A 19,686-nucleotide genomic window follows, 5' to 3' on the forward strand; every position below is an offset into this window, starting at 1 on the left:
CAAAGAATCTCTAAATGATGATAATGTTTTAACAAAACAAAGTGGTAGGAATCAAGAAGAATTATACTTGTCTATAGTTCTAAATAGATTCCAAGATGTATTTATCGATGACATCCCTATGGAGTTACCTCCCAAACAAGGGGATGATGACCATATGATAGAGCTTCTACCCGGGAGCTCACCACCTAATAAACCTCCCTACAGAGTTTCTCAAGCTCAACAAGAGAGATTATGAGGCAAGTGCATGAGCTGGTAGACAAAGGGATAGTGAGTCCTAGCTCCTCTATCTTTTGCTCTCCAGTCCTTTCAGTGCAAAAGAAAGATGGTACATACCACATGTGTGTGGACTATCGAGCACTAAATTGTATCACTATGAAAAATAGATTTCCCATACCGCGGGTAGAAGATATGTTTGATAAGCTACAAGGTTTGACCTACTTCAGTAGGATTGACCTTAAAAGTGGCTATCATCAAATAATGATAGTGAATGAAGATATCATAAAGACCGCGTTTTGTACAACGTTTGGTCTTCATGAATATCTTGTCATGTCTTTTAATTTGACAAATTCTCCAGCCACGTTCAGTCATTTAATGGAGAAATTTTTTAGACCCCATCGCAAGTTTACTGGAGTGTTCTTTGATGATATCATCATCTACTCCAAGTCCTTGGAGGATCACAAGCAACATCTCTAGGTAGTTTTTCAAGCTTTGAGGGAGAACAATCTTTTTATCAATCAAGCGAAGAGTGAATTTTTCCTTCAAGAGATTCGATACTTAGGTCATATTATCTCTCAAGATGGTATTCGTATGGATCCATCAAAATTGGAGGTAATAAAAGCATGGCCTAATCCAAGGAATATTCATGAGCTACAGAGATGTATTGATATGTGTGCATACTATAGACGCTTCATAGCAAAATTCTCTTAGATTGCAGGACCATTACATGACTTAACAAAGAAGAACATTAAGTACTCATGGACTGCTAAAGAGCAAAATGCGTTTGACAAGCTCAAAGAGAATCTTACCTCCCAACCAATGCTTATGCTTCCAGATCTCTCAAAACCATTTGAGGTCCAATGTGATGCTTGTGATGATTGCCTTGGAGCCGTTTTGCTTCAAGAAGGGCATGCCATAGCATATGAGAGCCAAAGGCTCAATGCCAATGAACGGATCTTGACATATATGAAAAAGAGCTTTTAGCTATTCTACATGTCCTAGACACATGGAAGCACTATCTATTGGGGACTGCATTTATTTTGTGAATACGTCTCAAGTACTTCATGACGCAAACCAAAATTTTTGACAAGCAAATGAGGTGGGAAAATTTTCTTTCGCAATTTAATCTTCACATTGCTCACATTGCTGGTAAGCATAATCAAGTGGCCTATGCACTATCACAACAAGCGAGGGTAAATGCAGTGTCTATAGAAACTCACAATGATCTATCTTCCATGATAGATGAGTACGCTACTGACCCTGATGTTAAAGACATAATGTCAGCCCTTGCCTTAGGGAAGAAAGAGGAATCATTCATCTTGAAGGATGGTTATATTCTCCATGGCAACAGGATGTGTTACTCACTCCCTTCGTAAGAAAGTCATGTATGAATCCCATGCTCCTCCCTATGCGGGGCATCGAGGGATTCAACCTACTCTTCAAGGAGTAGAAACGTACTTCTATTGACCTACCATAAAAGCGGACATACAAGAGTATGTATCCAAATGTGTGATATTCCAAAAGACAAAGTACGATAGAGGGAAACAACCTAGACTACTCCAGCTATTGCTAATGAATTCACGGAGTGGAGCGTAGATCGACTCACACACACACACACACACACACACAGATACACAGAGAGCTTACACAGGACGAAGAGAATCGTTTGAAGGGTTATCTCCCAAAACCTTATTATCCACAAAAGTATAAGTGAGTATATACAAAGAGTTAGTGATAAGTGAGTTAGGTGGCCGGCCGGCCATATCTATATAAGAGGCCACTTGGGCTTTAATCCCAACAACCTCCCACTTAAAGTCCAATGTGGCACTTTAAGTAACTATAAATCTATGAACATAAATGTACAAAGATTTACATGGCTGCCATCTATCCAATGCCCAATAACTCATGACAATGCACAAAGCGGCCCTCTTCTGGAAGTACCTTTGTGAGTAGATCAGCAGGATTGTCCTTGGTGTGGATCTTCAGCAATTGTATCTGCTTGTCTTCAAGTACTTCCCTAATGAAGTGATATTTCACATCAATATGCTTAGTCTTCGAATGGAACACTGGATTCTTTGCCAATTGTATAGCACTTTGACTATCACAATATAAATGTGGCATATCTACTTTGATTCCCAAGTCTGCTACCAATCTACCAAGCCAAATAGCTTCTTTGCATGCCTCATTTGCTGCAACATACTCAGCTTCTGTAGTAGACTGCGTAATACAATCTTGTAATCAAGATCGCCATGATATGGCACCTCCAGCCAATGTAAAGACATAGCCTGATGTAGATCTCCTCTTATCCAAGTCTCCTGCATAATCTGAGTCATTGTATCCTCTGACACTCAAATCCTGACTACCATAGCATATGCGCATACTCTTTGTATGTTTTAAGTATCTCATGATACCTTTCACTGCCTCCCAATGTTTCTTGTCGGGATTTGACATATATCTGCTAGCCACTCCCACTGAAAATGCAATGTCCGGACGTGTAGCAATCATTGCATACATCAAACTACCCACTGCAGACGCATATGGAATCTTATCCATTTCAGCCTTTTCTTCCTCAAACACAATATAATCTTGTTTGCTAAGTTTCACATATGGTGGCAATGGAACACTCAATGCCTTTCCCTTCTCCATATTGAAACGTTGCAAAACCTTGTCAATATACTCTGTTTGAGATAACCAAATCAACTTCTTTGATCTATCTCTCTCAATGCGCATACCAAGTATATGACTTGCCTCACCCATGTCTTTCATGTCAAACGATTTTGCCATCTTTGACTTCAAAGCTGAAATTTCTTCCAAGTGTTTGCCAGCGATCAACATGTCATCCACATACAAAATAAGGATCAGCCAACTGCCATCCTTAGCCTTCTTTGTATATAGACAGTGATCGAACTCACTACGTTTGTAGCCTTGAGAAAGCATAAACTTGTGGAACTTATGGTACCATGCCCTCAGTGATTGTTTTAAGCCATAAAGACTCTTTAACAACTGGTATACCAAATCTTCCTTGCCTTTCTCAACAAACCCTTCTGGCTGCAGCATGTAAATTTCCACATCTAAATCACCATGCAAGAATGCTGTCTTGACATCCATTTGGTGCAACACCAAATCCAATATGGCAACCAATGCAAGAAAGCATCTCAATATAGTTATCTTGACCACTGGAGAGAAGACTTCATCAAAGTCAATGCCTTGTTCTTGCCTAAAGCCCTTGGCAACAAGCCTTGCTTTGTACTTTGGCTGACTGTCATGAGCGGTGATATTATACCTGTAAACCCATTTACAAGGTAGAGCCTTATTGCCCAGTGGTAATTTAACTAGCTTCCATGTCTAGTTTTTATGCAGAGCTGTCATCTCTGACTGCATGGCCAACTGCCATTTTTTCGAGTTAACCACTTGTAATGCTTCCTTGTAACAAGATGGTTCTCCGCAATCTGTGAGCATGACATAATTTAGAGATGGCACATAACGATCAGGTGGTTTGGAGACACACTCAGAACGTCTCACCACAATTAATTCTACCTCTCTAGCCACTATAGGCTATTCCTGAGCCTGACCATGCTGTCTTGATGTGCTAGCACTAGGTCCATCTTCCCTGAAGACAACTCTTCTGATCTCCTTTGTCTTCTCTGGCTTAGCGTGAAACTTGGCTTCATTGAAATGCACATCATTGCTACGAATAACTTTTTTGGACTCAGGATCCCAAAGCCGGTAGCCGATCTCGCCCGATTCTCCGTAGCCAAGAAATATACACTTCTTGCTCTTTGGTTCTAACTTATTCCTGAACTCCTTAGGAATATGGCTATAAGCTTCACAACCAAAGACTCTGAGATGCTTATACGAAGGTGCCTTGCCTGTCCATAGCATCTCGGCCACTTCACTCTTATCCAGAACCCTACTATGAGACCTGTTGATCAAATGGACTGCTGTAACCACTGCTTCTGCCCAAAATCCATCAGGCAACTCGGCATTTGACAACATGCTTTTGACCTTCTCTTGTATGGTCCTATTCATATGTTCTGCAACCCCATTCTGTGAGGGATTATATGGTGCAGTAAGTTCCCGCTTAATCCCTTTTGCTTCACAAAAGTCTTGAAAAGCTTTGGAAACGTACTCTCCACCATTGTCAGTTCTCAAGCACTTCAGCTTCTGACCACTCTGATTCTCCACAAGCTGCAAGAATGTCTTAAAGACCTTGAGCACCTCATCCTTGTGCTTCAAGAAGCAAACCCATACTTTGCGAGAATAGTCATCTATGAATGTACAAAAGTATGTTGCTCCCCCTAGTGACAAACTAGGCATTGTTCTGCATAGATCATTGTGCACAAGAGCTAACCGTTCGTTCCTACGATTACTCTTTGATCTGTGCGGTTCCTGTGTTTGCTTACCATAAACACAATGCTCACAAAACTCGAAATCTTGAAATGAAAAGCCACGCAAATAACCATAATAAGAAAGTATTTCCATTCCTCTTTTTGACATATGTCCCAGCCTACGATGCCACAATGACACACTTGGCTGCTCAATCACATTAATTACATGGTTTTTAACCTCTGAAACATGTAAAGTGTACAGAGTTCCTAAGTTGTTGCCATGTGCTACATTCATCGAACCTTTGGAGGTCTTCCAAGCGTTGTTCCCAAAAACTGTCACATAACCCACATCATCCAACTTCCCTGTACCAATCAAGCTCTTTCGGATTGCTGGAACATGTCTGACATTCTTGAGCCATAAAGAAGAGCCATTCTGAAACTTCAACTGCACATCTCCCACTCCAAGTATGTGACAAACTTGCTCATTGCCAATTCTGACATAATCTTTAGTAGCCACATATGATGTAAACCACTCTTTGTGCGGAGAAACATGTAAAGATGCCCCTGAGTCGATAATCCAATCACTCATAGCATGTCCATCCTTTGCAGTCAAGAAAAAAGAATCAAGATTTCTTGTGAGGAAGATGTCACCAGATGCTATACCAGAATCACTGGCTGAACCAGATCCTGTGACATTCACCTCTTCAATCTTCATTGAACTCTTCTTTTCATCTTGCTCAGAACTCTTTGTTTTGCCTTTTTCTTGTTTCCACTTCGTACAGTCTCGTTTCATGTGACCCTTCTTGCCACAATGGTAGCATTCATGTCATCCTTTGACTTTGAGTCATGAGACTTACTTCGGTTTTGTGCCTTCTTACCCTTCTTCTCTTTAGACTGTTGTCTCCCTCGAACGACCAAAGCACTATTGCCTTTGTCAATGTTCTTCCTGTTCACTTCCTCTGTGAGCAAGTTGCCTTTTACATTGGCACTTGTAAGACCTTCTGGTGCGACAGAATTACTTAACATTGTACGAAAAGTATCCCAACTTTCTGGCAAAGTGATTAAGAGAAACATAGCCTTCATTGAATCTGGAAAGACTATCTCATGTGCTGTTAACTGGCTGAAAATTGTGTGAAATTCATTGAGATGATTTGACATGGCTGTCCCTTCCTTCATCTTCAAATCCACCAATTTCTTGAGCCAGTAAATCTGAGAAGCAGCACTTTGTTTCTCGTACATACCACATAGCTTTTGCCATATGCCATACGCTGTAGTCTCTTTTGCTACGTTGAAGTAAACATTTTCTGCCAGTGGTCAGCATGATTGTGGAACAAGCTAACTCGTCAAGCTCTTCCCACTCATCTTCAGCCATACCTTCTGGTCTCTCCCCTTTGAGCTTCAGTGGCTTCACTTGTTTTTTTTGCACCAAAACCTGCCAAATCTGCTTCTTCCAGAATGGAAAGTTTGTGCCATCCAGCTTCTTTATGTTGTAAAGAGTCTCACTTTGAGAAGATGCTATATCTGCCAAACTGTTTACTTCTGGGAAAAATCAGGCAGAGTTTCCCCTGTGAATTGGCCTCTATACACAATAAACAAGCTGTAAACAACAAGCTGAACACCTCTCCTCAAGAACTGTCAGTATTTTGAAAATTTTTGACAAAGTCTCCCCTGTAAAATGATCTCTGGGAACCAAAAGATAGCTCAAAAACAATCATAAATAGCTGACCAGTGACAAATCTAAAAATCTCTGTAATATGTTGTCTTGTAAGCATACACTGTCTCTTGTCTGGGCGATCACAGAACCTGTATCTGTCTCAAGACTGAACCTTGAACAATGCCTCAACGGCCTGACGCATAAGATGCAATCCAGTGTCTACACAAAGTCATACATCCTATGGGATAAAAGTCGCCGAAGAGGATGCGTGTAGAGGGGAACTCCAGCAACCTAATCCACCTCACACTGGGTAACCCAGCCCCCAATGCTTGGCTTCAAAAAACCTCACACACGACCCTCTCAGATGGCTCAGCAAACTGCCCAGAACTAGCATACATCCTACAATAGACCAATCACTGTCCTATGACCGCTGCGGTGGTCTGTCTGCTAGCGTGACTCACAACTAGCACACCCACAATCACAGTACATCAATCTGCAATGCATGCCAGTGGTGTCAAGCCGTCGTATGGCCACGCCTCCCCTGGAACCTGGCAAGCACAAGAAGTAGCAATGCAGACTGCAACATATATATCTGATGATATATATGTGTACCTGGTCTATAGATGATGCTTTGAAGACTAATGAGTGATGTATGTCGATGCCGATATTGATGACGACCACCTCCTGCTTCCCAATCTACACAAGACGGGTTTCTTTGCGGTTGTAACCTATCTTCTGATGTAGTGCTCAGAACGAAATTTTGAGGGCATAAAAAACTTCGAAAGGGGGGTAAAACCCTAGGTCGCCTAATGGAAATACTCCCAGAACGCCGAGTGTGAATTTCCAAGCTCCGAATCCAGAATCTACCTGAAAAGTGCGCGCGCGCGATTACGCAAAACCGCACTGAACCAAGCTCTGATACCAATTGAAGTCACGGAGCGGAGCGTAGATCGACTCACACACACACACACACACACACACACACACACACACACACACACACACACACACACACACACACACACACACACACACACACAGATACATAGAGAGCTTACACAGTACGCAGAGAATCGTTTGAAGGGATATCTCCCAAAACCTTATTATCCACAAAAGTATAAGTGAGTATATACAAAGAGTTAGTGATAAGTGAGTTAGGCGGGCGGGCGGCCATATCCTTATAAGAGGCCACTTGGGCTTTAATCCCAACAGACAATCCCTAATTCGTCATGGGAGAGTATATCCATGGACTTTATCTTTGGATTACCCAAGTCTATCCATGGAAATACGGGAATATGGATAATAGTCGACAGGTTTAGCAAGCAAGCACACTTTATTCCTGTCAAAAAGACTATTAAGGCACATCAAATGACAACCCTCTTCATATCTCAGATTTTCAAACACCATGGATTGCCAACATCCATCGTGTTAGATAGAAATCCTAGAATGACCAGTAATTTTTGGAAATGTCTCTTTGAAAATCTAGGTACAAGATTGAATTTCTCTTCGGCCTATCACCCACAAACGGATGGCTCTTACGAGTCTTGGTCTACTAAAGACTTATGTTACAGAAGTAGATCAACGCTCGCAATCGGCAGAGAAGTACTTACCCATTATGGAGTATGCGTACAATAAAATTGTCCATACTACTACGGGAAAGGAACCTTTTGAGATCATAGAGGGAAGACCTAAAAGTCCCTTGCTACTTAAAGTACATGGGAAGATCTTCGCTACCAATGAGTATAGCCGTGACCTACAAGAATCTTTTCAAAATATTAAGGAGGATATATCTATCTCTCAACAAAGGAAAAAGGTTGTTGCTGATAAGCACAGAAGAACCTTAACGTTCAAGAAAAATGATTAGGTCTTACTCAAGTTTCCCTATGCTCAATTGAGGCAAACAACGGGCAAAAATCCTACCGGCCATCCAAAGTATTATGCTAAACTAGCAAAAAGATAATACGGTCCTTTTCAAATCTTGAAGCCATTTAATGACATGGCTTATCAACTCAAGTTTCCCAACCATTGGCTCATACACAATGCTTTTCATGTGAGCCTACTCAAGCCCTACAAAGGAGAGCCACCAAAAAACCCAATTATTGAAGACCCCCCCAGAAATCGAAGACCAAGAAGAGGTGCTACAACCCGAAGTTATCCTTCGACATGAGGATAAGGTACTACGACATGGTAGGATTATCCGACGGCATCCTATTAAGTTCAAAAATTATCCTTTTGAAGATGTTAGATGGATGCAAGGAATACAACTTAAGGATAGTATGAACCTTGTCAATGCTTACAATGCTACATTTAGAGTAAGAAAATGTAAAAGTTTATTTTAAATGATCAATGTTTTTGTCTTATAAGACTAAATATCTTTTTATTGTGCACAAATTCAAGTAGTATGCGTGCTTAAAATCTTGTTGTTGACGACATCTCTCAAACACCAAGTAGAAATTGTCACTTGGAACTACGATATGGACTAAACAACACACATGCTTCTGGAAGCTAAGTCCCCGAAGTCCCAAATGGATTAGTCATCCATCTTGGAATGATGTTGAAGGGTAAAAAGGGATCCTCTACTTGCTAAGAAACATAGACTATTGACTAAGGCTTTATCTCTTCTACCTCATAGTCGAGGACGACTATGATTTCAAGAGAGAGGTAATTTCATAAAATCTAATATCTAACTAACCCAAATGGCTTTCTCATATTAAAATGATCATTTAATGGGGGACTAAACGGGAACAAGAGTTAGAATATCGAAATGTGCTTATGGATCTATCTCAGCATGAGATCAAAGCCAATGGGTCCAAATGAGAAGATGGTCTGTCAAAGAGAAAAGCTAGCTAATGGAGCTTAAAAAGGACCTTACTGTTAGCTTCATTAAAGACCTCCAAAGGTTAGTGTAAAAGTCCTTAGACCTTTGGTTAAGCTAGGCCTATTCTTGGTGTGCTTGATGATTAAAGTGCATGAGATGCTTGATAACTAAGGTGCATGCTTGTGCTTGAAGGTCAACCCAAATCCCTACAAGGAGGGGGCGAGCCCTTGAAGCTAGGAGAGAGAGAGAGAGAGAGAGAGAGAGAGAGAGAGAGAGAGAGAGAGAGAGAGAGAGAGAGAGAGAGAGAGAGTCCATGATCTTGCTAGACCTATGCATGCTGACTAAGGTGCTTGACGTGCTCAAGCTAGTTGGGGGCCAAGGTGCTTGAGGGCTTGAAAGTCAAACCCATGCCTACAAAGGAGGGAGCAAGCCATGAGAGTAGGGGGTGGGGTTGAGTGACTACTCCCTCACCCAAAGGGCACCTCTTTCTCAAAAAGGCAAAAGGGACACATGTCAAGCCCCTAGCTAGGTTACCCCCATAGTGTGCCTAAAGCCTATTGGTTGACCCTTAGAGAGGTCCAATGAAAATTTAGCTAATTAAATTAATTGTTTAAGAGTTTATCTCTCCCTCTCTCTCAAAGGGGAAGGGGGACACTTGTCCAAAGGCTACCTCTATTGCTTGAATTGACCTAGACTTGTGATTGGCTAGGCTTGAGAGAGCCAATGAGCACAAGTCATGAGCTAGAATGAGGGGTCGACCCAAGCAACTAGGGGGCTTGCTTGCAAGATATACTCTCTCAAACACACTCTCATTGTGTGAAGTGCTAAGTGCAAGAACTTCATCTCCTTCTCCAAGCTTGTTGAGAAGTTGCGAGCCTACACCAACACTCTTGGCTATGGAATGCAAATCCAACTAAAAAGCCATTTTTGAATGCTTAAGCTTGCCATCTTTTTCATCATCATTATTATGCTATTATGCTATGCTATACAACAAGAGTGATGATGAGGAACTATTTCTTTCTCATAAGAATGTTTATTCTTCCTCTTCCCTACCCTCATTCCCTGCTAGCTCTCTCCACCTGTGAAGGTGTTTGAGGTCTTGTGATTGAGGTCGGGGACAAGTTAATGCTTTCATTTAGCTAAGTTACAGGCATAATTGTGGTGCATGAAGATCTCTATCTTCATTGCGCCATCAAGGTCTCAAGGAACACAAAGCTTGTATTGTATCAAGTCTGTCTTTATGGGAGAAATTATAATACAAAAGCCTTTTGGAGGGGGGACCGGCCTCAAGTGTTGTCAAGTTCCCTAATTCTCCCTGTTACAAAGTATTGTTCATGCCAAGTTCATTAAGTATAATGGTTATGTTGCTATCTCTAATCAAGTTCACCCTCTATTTTCTCAAAGTAGTCTCATAAAAATGCTCACTACAGTTCTCTTAATTCTGCTATTTTTAATGTTCCCAGGTCATTTCCATTACATTAAATATATTGACACATAGGATGAATGGGAGGTTTGGCCTAGTATCATTTAACATACATATTGAATTCATGGAGCAAGCATGAAAGTCATTTTGATTTTTGACGTACATATCATCTTGTTTGGAAAATGAACAATGCAATGATTGTTAATATGCATTTGAATTATGCAATCAACTTATTGTGGGAGAAACTTTAATAGCCCATTCTTTGATAATATGTAAGATCCATACTGGATCAATAAAAACAAAAAATATATCATGCTGTCACGTGGTAGCTTGAATGCATGCCTCGTGCTTCCTACTGCCATCATTCAAAGTTGGTAAGACTAACGTCATGGTTGAGACTCAATAGATGTTGTTGCATGTGCGCCTCTTGTCTGAGAAGCACTACTATTGTAATTTGTATGTAGCTTGTGCCTTTGAGACCATTGCCCCTTGTAGTAGCTACTGTTGTGAATGGTGCATTGCCCTCTAGAAGCCTTTGAGGCCATTCTTAGAGAGCCCCCTCACCCCCGCGATGCCCCCCCATTGCCACAAAGACATGTTATTTTCCTTGGTTAGTCCCTCATGAGCCTTTCACCTTGATGTATCGTACAACATTCCGGTGTCCTCCAATTCAATTGAAATTTCTTTTGCAGCTACCTTTGTACAACTTCTTGCCTTCACTTCCTAAGACGATTCTTATCTTAAAGCTTAAGACCACAACAAAGCTCTCATACCAATTGTAAAAACCCACGGCTTCTCTACAAGACATAGCTTGGAGGGTGAGATAGCAGACAAGAGACGAGAGGGTGGGTACATGAGCAAATAATGCACACAAATAGAGAGAGGTTTCAGTTGGTTTTTAGCCTTTAATAAGGCATTAGAAATTAAATACGCGTAGTGGGTGCCTTAGGTTGAACTCCAACAAGGAAGTGTTGACAAACAAAGTCCTCTCGCTCCCATGTAGCATCAGTAAGGGGAAGACCTTTCAGGGCAACTAGAAATTCATGGAGGATACAATTTCTCAACCGTCTATCTCTCCTATCTAGTATATTGTATGGACTATGGCCATACTCTGCTAATTCTTGTAAAATAACAGTTCCATTGATTACATTATCATCTTTTGAAATAAATCTTTTCAATTTGTTAACATGAAACACTTACACTGTGCAGGCAATAAACTATGCCACTAAGCTTTTTAATGATCTTCCAAGGACCACAATATCTTTGTGAAAGCTTGTGACATCTACCCTTCGACAAAGAAGTAGACTTTGACGGAAATTGGCACAATTACAGTCACCCACCTTGGGTAGGCTAGGGTACAAGGTGTGGGTTATCCTTTAGTCCCTTGCCCTATTTGCCCTAAGAGTGTTTTCACTCACAACGAAAAACACCATTATTGTTATGTCAACCTTTGCCAAAAATTTCCATTTTGGCTTTTGCAAGGGTTCATTAACACAAAGAGGGCAATAGAGTCTCTCCTTGTTCAATTTGCAGAGAGCTGTATGCAAACAAAGTGGTTGACAAGAGCTCCACCCACATTCTCTCAACGTGCGAAACCGACTAAGAGCACTTTCACATGTTGCATCAAGCCTTGTTTCGATGCCCTCATCAACCATTTATGCTGAAACGCTACAAGCCCTCCTCTCTTGTCTTCTCTCTCTGAATGCTATTGTTCAAAGCCAACTCTGCCAAAAATGCACAGGAGCCTTGCACTTGGCTTTGTGAACCAAGAAGATGAGAGGAGAAGATTTGGTTGCAACCTTTCTCAGGTGGAAAGAATACAAGCTTGTTGACGACAAAATAACTCAGTTGTTGGAGCGTGCCAAACTTATGTAAGAGTTGCATCCCACTGAAAGCATGCGGGAGATTCATTTATTGTAGTGCATGCAGTGCAAGGGCCTTTGCACTCTATGCACTGCAAGCAAGCGTCAACACTATATGGCATGGGCGTGCTCAAATGGGATCAAGGGTGCATGTGAAAATGAAATACATGTGACGGCCCGAATGACCCCCACCATCGATCCCATTTGAAACGTCCGTGCCAAATAGTGCGGAGGCACTACAAGTGTAGAGTGGGATGCAGTTCTAATACAAATGTAAAGTTTGTCCACCTTTGGACAAGATAACCTTAATCCTTTTGAAATATTCTCCCTTCGAATTCTAGAAATAATAATGATGCCCTAAAGAGGCTTTGACGTGGTGGACCGTGAATGATGTAAAGAAAGGAAGGGGGCCTGGCAGGACACGTGGAAAATGAGCCTCTGTCTGGTTTTCAGTTAATTTCATTTCATCGAATTTGGTCTTTTAGCAAAAAACTATTCGTTTCAATTTTATATTTAATTGGATCAATGGAAGACAGGCAACCAATTCACAAGAAGAAGGCGAAGCAGACAACGAAGCAGGACGGAGGCCCAAGAAGGTAGACCTCCTTGGGCGACCTTCACTGTTACACATCCACCCACACACACACACACACACACACACACACACACAAAAGTACTCACATTTTCCCCCTCCTCTTTCCGCTGTGTTTTTTTTCCCGCCATGACGACCTCGAGATTCTCGCCCTTCTTGTCGCCATTATTGTGCTTTCTTTAAAGGACCTAGTCTGCCGCAAGAAATCTCTGTTTCGTACCTCTTTTTCTTCTCCCCTCTTCGCCTTAGCACTGCTTGCAGTCGCAGCAACAGCCATTCTCAAGGATCCGCCATTGCCGCCTCGTTGAAAAGCTTCCTCTTTATCTGCTACTCGTGTCGCCTTGCAGATCGCATTTTTCTCGCTACTTTACAATTCAACCTGACCAGAGAATTCAAGGTTGGTATCTTCCATTTTCTTTTCACTATACAGTGGATGCACCCAGAGAATGGATGCACTATTACAAAAGGGAAGAAGAGACTACATACTAGCTGCAGGTGCAAAGAGGCGCATTTTGGTTTAAGGAAGAGGCTCTAATGGGAACCACTTCCCCACAGGCGGCTGCTGAGAATGCATTCTTTGCATTTTCTAATCATCTGATGAACAAGGCCATTCTCTGGCCTTCAGTCTGGCAGATTTGTTTCGAGTCTCCATGAGTTACGAGTAGCTTTAGTGAGTACTGCATGGAATGACAACGTAGTTCTCATGCAGCTCTGCTTTCTTGTATTGCACAGCAACCTAAACAAAAATGCAATAATCTGGCACTCTCTGCATTTAGCGCTTTGAGGCTTTAAGGATTATGATCATTCAGCGACTGCTCTGTGCAAGGCTCCTTAACTTCTGCACAAAATTTTGTTGATGGATTGGACTACTTGCAAAAGAAAAATTCAATTTTAGATTGTAGTTCTGATTGCTGCATCTCATCAGCGAGATTGTTATGCCAACACGCATAAAATTTCATCTTAGAACTTTCAATAGGTTGTATAGCTATGTTGCTTATTTGTTAGCTTTACCGTGGGTTCTTGCCACTTGTTAAGGAAATCAGTTTGTGACTGTTTTTTGTTCCTTTCAGCACAACAAGCTCGGAAAATTCGAAACATTTTTTAGATTGAGGCTGGGATGTGTGGACTGGATGAGCCAAGCACTGGTTCTTGTCACATTGAGAAGCAATCTGCAACAGAAGCAAGCTCTGACCTTGGTGTGAATGGTCAGTTCGAAGAAGAGATGCATGCTTCCAGCTGTTGCTTGTTGGAGTTGGCTGCCGATAATGACTTGGAAGGATTCCAAATGCTCGTGGAAAAGGGTAACTGCAAGGTAGATGTGGTTGGACCTTGGTATGTCCGACGGAATGGATCAAGACAAATGGTTTTGGAACAAAGGACTCCTGCAATGATCGCGGCTTTATATGGCAGTTTGGATGTGTTGAAGTACATAGTGAAACACTATTGTTTATTTGAAGGAGATATTGATCAGAGATATGGCCATGACGGCTCCACTGCGCTTCATTGTGCCGCTGCAGGAAGTTCAGAGTTTGCTGTGGAGGCTGCTAGGATTCTACTGGAGTCAGGGGCTGATGTGAATGTGCTTGATTCCTTTGGAAGGCGACCTTGTGATGTGATTGATGTTCCACACTCACGTGACCACATCAAGAAAGGCTTGATTGATGTTTTGAACAAAACAAAGCTAGCAGAAACTTGTGGAAGAGCTGGCTATGAGTTTTCTGATTATTTTGAAAACTATCTACCCCTATCATCTTCTGATGAGAAGGGCTTATCAGCAGAGGACGCGGAAAGTGCAGAAGTTATCTCGTCATTGGCATTTTCTTCAACATCCCTAGGCTCAGGTCTGTCATCGTTATCTTCTCCTTCTCCCTCCTCATCTCCAAAGTCTCCTCAAGCAATGGCAGCAAAAGTTGGTGGTGATGGCGTTGAGAAGGTCCGGGAATATCCTGTAGATCCTTCCCTTCCTGATATCAAAAACAGTATTTATACCACTGATGAGTTCAGAATGTATTCTTTCAAGATTCGGCCATGTTCAAGGGCATATTCTCATGATTGGACTGAATGCCCTTTTGTTCATCCTGGTGAAAATGCCCGCCGAAGGGATCCTAGAAGGTATCATTACAGTTGTGTTCCTTGTCCAGAATTTCGAAAAGGCTCCTGCAGAAGGGGTGACACATGTGAGTATGCACATGGAGTTTTTGAGTGCTGGCTGCACCCTGCTCAGTATCGGACTAGGCTTTGCAAGGATGGCACATCATGCACCCGAAGAGTTTGTTTTTTTGCCCACACTGCCGAGGAACTCCGGCCTCTCTATGTCTCAACAGGTTCTGGCGTACCTTCTCCAAGGTCAAGTGCTTTTGACATGTCTTTGATGAGCCCTCCTCTTGCCCCAGGCTCCCCATCAGTGTTGCCTTCATATTCCCCTTCTCATTCTGCTCAGAGCACAATGCATGGGACGCCTCCTATGTCGCCCTCTTCGTCCGCTCCCAGTTCCTTTCCTGGAACACGGGCTCATCCATCTATACCTTCTTTACATCTTCCTGGAGCTAGTTTGCAGTCAAGTCGGTTAAGGGCTGCTCTGCTGGCCCGTAACACATCTGTGGCTGATTCAATGGCTTTGCCTGATTTTGAAAGACAATCTTTAAATGATTTTCAGTCTCTGTCATCTCAGTCTCTCTCTACTCAAGCGCGTCTAAATGCAGCTGTTGCAGCATCATCTGGAAGCAGTATCACAAGTTTAAATGCCGGACAATACAGGACTCTGGGAATTAATGTGGCACCAGCTAATCTGGAAGAGTTATTTGCATCAGAAAAGTTCTCATCACCCAAATCTGCAATGCATCATGATCCATCCATTGTTTCGCAGTTTGAAGCACAGCTGCAGGCACAGGGTCATGTTCCATTTTCACCTGTTTCAACTAGGACGCAACAGTTGCATGCTCAACAGGCAGCCTTAGAAGCTCATTTACGCTCTCCAACAAAAGCGCCTACTTTCAGTCTTGGTTCTCTATCTCGAATGTCTTTGCTTGGAGGGCTAGATGAAGAGGGGCATATTCCAGAGGAGGCTCCCATCTCTCTGGCCTTGGCTGCAGCACGGGCCGCCTTCGCTCAGCGAGACAAGAGGAGCCACAGTTCGCGTGATCTAGGAGCCAATTTCACACGGTCAGAGTGGGGTTCTCCCACTGGAAAGCTAGAGTGGAGTGTGCAAGGGAATGACCTGTCCAAGCTAAGGAAGTCTTCATCTTTTGGCGTGCGGGGAACTGAAGAGCCTGATCTGTCGTGGGTTCAGAAATTGGTGAAAGAGGTGCCTTCAGATGCTTGTCCAAGAAATGTCTTTTATGATGATGCTGCGGCTAATGCTCAAAGAGAGAGTGCTGAGATTTCTCTTCTTGGTTCATGGATTGATAAGTTGAGTCTAGAACAGGTTGATTCCTGAGGTATCATTCTCAGAGAAGTTCTGGGAGCATGATTTACCGTTCTTTGGTCATTTTCTTATTGTTGGTGGAAAACAATCTGCCTCTATTCTTGCTGCTGATCTCTTCATACCTTCCTTGACATAACGCAAGTGAAAGATGTCAGGGTGTAATTGTTGTAAGTTGAATTCAACCAGGTTGCTACGCCCAACTCGGAGGACCTGAATCAATTTAGGCTAGAGGAGTTCCTCTGGCAGGTAAATGTTTTGTGCAAATTTTAGCAATAGGGTACTTAAAACTAACAAGTTACATGAGGAATGTGGGTGCAAGCGGTGCTACGCCTCAAAGCTAGCCTATGCAGTATTAGTGCATTGAAGATGATCATACTGCTTCTCTTGCACTTCCAATATATTATTTTGTTGGGTCAGAATTTGGCCAGACCTCATCACATGCAAAGAACTCTTGCATACCTTTATTGTTTATTGGGGATAGCCCAATTTCCTCTTTCTTGTCAAGAAAAGGCAAGTATATGTAATGGGTCACTTCTAATAAAATTTATCATTTTTGGTTTTGATTTTTTCATATTGCAAGGAACTCTTGTTCCACCCTTAAAAGGTGACTGCAGAGCTACACCACCATTTTTCGATAAACGAGTAGTGTCCTCAAATCTCAGAAAAATAAAAACCCTTTAAAACTCTTAAATGTATAAGTGAACGATGAGTTTAAGAAATGAAAAGCCCCATGAAAATGGAAATTTAAAAGACTTTTTATGTCCATATAAAGAGGTGGTCGAGCGTGCATTGATACCTTTGTGTTTTTTTCTTTTTGAGTCTTCTTTTAGGCTTTTCTCCTCTTCAGAGTTTCCTCAGTATGCAAGTAGTGAATTTAGTATTTTTAAAGCCAGTATGCAAGTAGTGAATTTAGTTTTTTTAAAGTTTCCTCAGTATGCAAGTAGTGAATTTAGTTTTTTTAAAGCCAGTAGGAAATGTATGCATTTTTCAGAATCATTTTTTAATGAGTAGTTTTATTTCTTAGGTCGAGGTGCTCTCTCTCTCTCTCTCTCTCTCTCTCCAAGCACAAGGTCAATTTTGAGGGCTTGCTTTATGAACAAATCAGTCTTGGTTATTATTCATGGTAGCAATAAATAGGGCTCTCCTCTCTTTTTGTGTGCAAATCGTTTTGAATGATTTTGCTCCCATCTTGTTGGGTATGCTAAGGACACTATAGTTAAGCTCGTTGTCTCTAGACTTAAGACCTTAATAGGAGCTAAAGAGTGGTGATGATATTTAGTGCTTACGCGAAGCAGCTCTATGCCTATTTATACTCGTCATCAACTTTGCTTTTGGTCCAAGTACTTTAGATTAGCCTCATAGCACATTTGCGAGCATGAAACATTGCGTCCTCCCAAAATTGCCAATGTGTTTGTGAACTACTAGTGAAGATGGTGATGGTAGACTAGAAGTCGAGAGCATTGCACCCACATCACTCAAAAGATGTCCAATTCTAAAGTCGTGAAAGCTACTGTGCACTTAGGCTTTAGAACTAGAAGTGATCATAGTAGGTTGCTTCTTGCTTAGTTGCAATATGTTTGAGTTACAAAACATAAACCAAAAGCAACTCGCGATTGCATGAGTGTCCCAAAAACACAAAAAAGCATGTAAACCTATGGCAAAGATCACAAAACAACCCAAGATATACAGTGCCACTCAAGAAGCGAATTTCGTTTAACAACTTGCCAATGCTCCTTGTGCTATGCATAAATTTGCTGACTTGCGAGATTGCATATTCAATGTCTAACCATAGAATGATAAAAAAAGTAAGGAAACCTCCAACCTTCTAATGGAGAATGGCATGACATCGAAGTAGTGTCTTACTGAAGTCTAGGCTCCAAATGTGTCTCCATAGGAGAAACAATGGGCTCGTAATCCTCAAGGCCACATCTACATAACGAAGTCTCAATAAAATTTGTTCGACACAAAGTGATCACCTCCTTCACAGTGTTTGAACTATATTCGCAAAGAATGATGCAAGTATCACATGTTGATATTATAAAATCAACCGTAAAATCAACAATTTGTATCTCATTTGGTCTATCATTTACATGAATAACAATGCTCATAAGTAAAGCATCTAAACAATTGACATGCAATGTCTCTCATTTGGACATCTGAAAACCTTGCGTATCCAAATAAGTATGTATATTCTTATAGCAAGCAAGAGAATCTTGCTATAAACCATGCAAAGGTTTTGTCTTACATATTTTGTCCTCTTGTCTTATTTGAACAAACCATGCAACTACATTATATATACTTGCTCGCAAAAATCACCATGCCATTGTGAGCTACCAAAATGCACAAATGCTACTCATAGTCATGTGGGGTCAAAAGTCTCATTGAAACCCATGCTTTTCTCAGTCTAGCCTAAGCTACTATTTGACTTACATTTTTCAACTTGAAAATCCACTTGGTATTAATGCCGTTTTTGTGAAGAGGCAAATCACTCAAAAGACCAAGTGCCATTTTTGGTTTTCTAAAAGAAGCCTTAGAGTTGAGTTGGGTTAGGCATACTTTCATTGTTTTCAGTGATGATTGAAACTTACATTAAATGTTGTTTTAATTTTAAAATAGTAAATGAATCTTTTCATTCATATCGTGACATGTCTTGACTTTTCTTGCATTCTATTGTTTTAGAATATTAAAGTGAAACTTCACTTACATAATTTTAGTAAGTCCTATGGACACACACACACACACACACACACACACACACACACACACACACACACACACATCGATTGAGTTTCCTCTCCACAAAGAAGTGGACCGGAAATATTAGCATAAATTTAAAATTTGCAAGATTCTTGAACTATTTTCTCACATATTTCACCAGTTTTTCTTCCCTTTACCATGGTTTGCAACCAATTAGTCTCCACTTTCAACCGGCTCAAAACTAAGCTGAGGCAATTCTTTCTTGAACACTAATTCTACTTAAACTCCACCTAATAATTTTATCACGTTCTAATTATTTTAGAAAGACACCGTGATTCTTTCACTTGTTCATAAAGTGTCATACTTTACTTGCATAGCAACTAAACACTGTTTTGAGTTGGTGCCTCATCAAAAATTTTGATTCATAGGAGGCATGTTGAGAAACTAGCATGTCTAGAAATGGTGTATCTAAAAGTTGGTGAATCCAATTTGCTATCACATAATTAATAACTGCCAAGCACTTTGGCATACGTTTAGTTTGCTCATTTTTAACTCCGTCCTCATCAAGTAACTCGTGTACACGTACATGAGTAATAGAATGAATTGTGAAATCATTTGAAACTTGTAATGTATTTTCTTGCCTCCTAATGGTCTTTACGTGGTTGTCCACCC

At 41.3% G+C, this 19,686-nt stretch overlaps 1 protein-coding gene across 2 annotated transcripts; it reads left to right on the plus strand.

Annotated features, from left to right (window-relative positions):
• The first annotated feature begins 12,762 nt into the window (after window positions 1–12,762).
• On the plus strand, window positions 12,763–16,878 carry LOC147421826 (zinc finger CCCH domain-containing protein 30-like). 2 transcript variants are annotated; one of them, XM_086503251.1, is made up of 2 exons: window positions 12,763–12,897; window positions 13,964–16,878. In XM_086503251.1, the coding sequence occupies exon 2, from the start codon at window positions 14,011–14,013 to the stop codon at window positions 16,327–16,329; it is 2,319 nt and encodes a 772-aa protein (XP_086359377.1). In that variant the 5' UTR covers window positions 12,763–12,897; window positions 13,964–14,010; the 3' UTR covers window positions 16,330–16,878. The 2 variants fall into 2 exon arrangements, with proteins under 2 accessions (XP_086359377.1, XP_086359376.1); XM_086503250.1 differs by lacking the exon at window positions 12,763–12,897 and adding an exon at window positions 12,904–13,290.
• The last annotated feature ends 2,808 nt before the right edge of the window (window positions 16,879–19,686 follow it).

This window comes from Adiantum capillus-veneris, chromosome 27 (assembly GCF_014529385.1).
Source record: "Adiantum capillus-veneris isolate H3 chromosome 27, ASM1452938v2, whole genome shotgun sequence".
In the NCBI taxonomy this organism is placed as follows: Eukaryota; Viridiplantae; Streptophyta; class Polypodiopsida; order Polypodiales; family Pteridaceae; genus Adiantum; species Adiantum capillus-veneris.

Coding starts and splice junctions, on each gene's coding strand:
- LOC147421826 (XM_086503251.1), top strand. CDS start 14,011: ATGTGTGGACTGGATGAGCCAAGCACTGGTTCTTGTCACATTGAGAAG.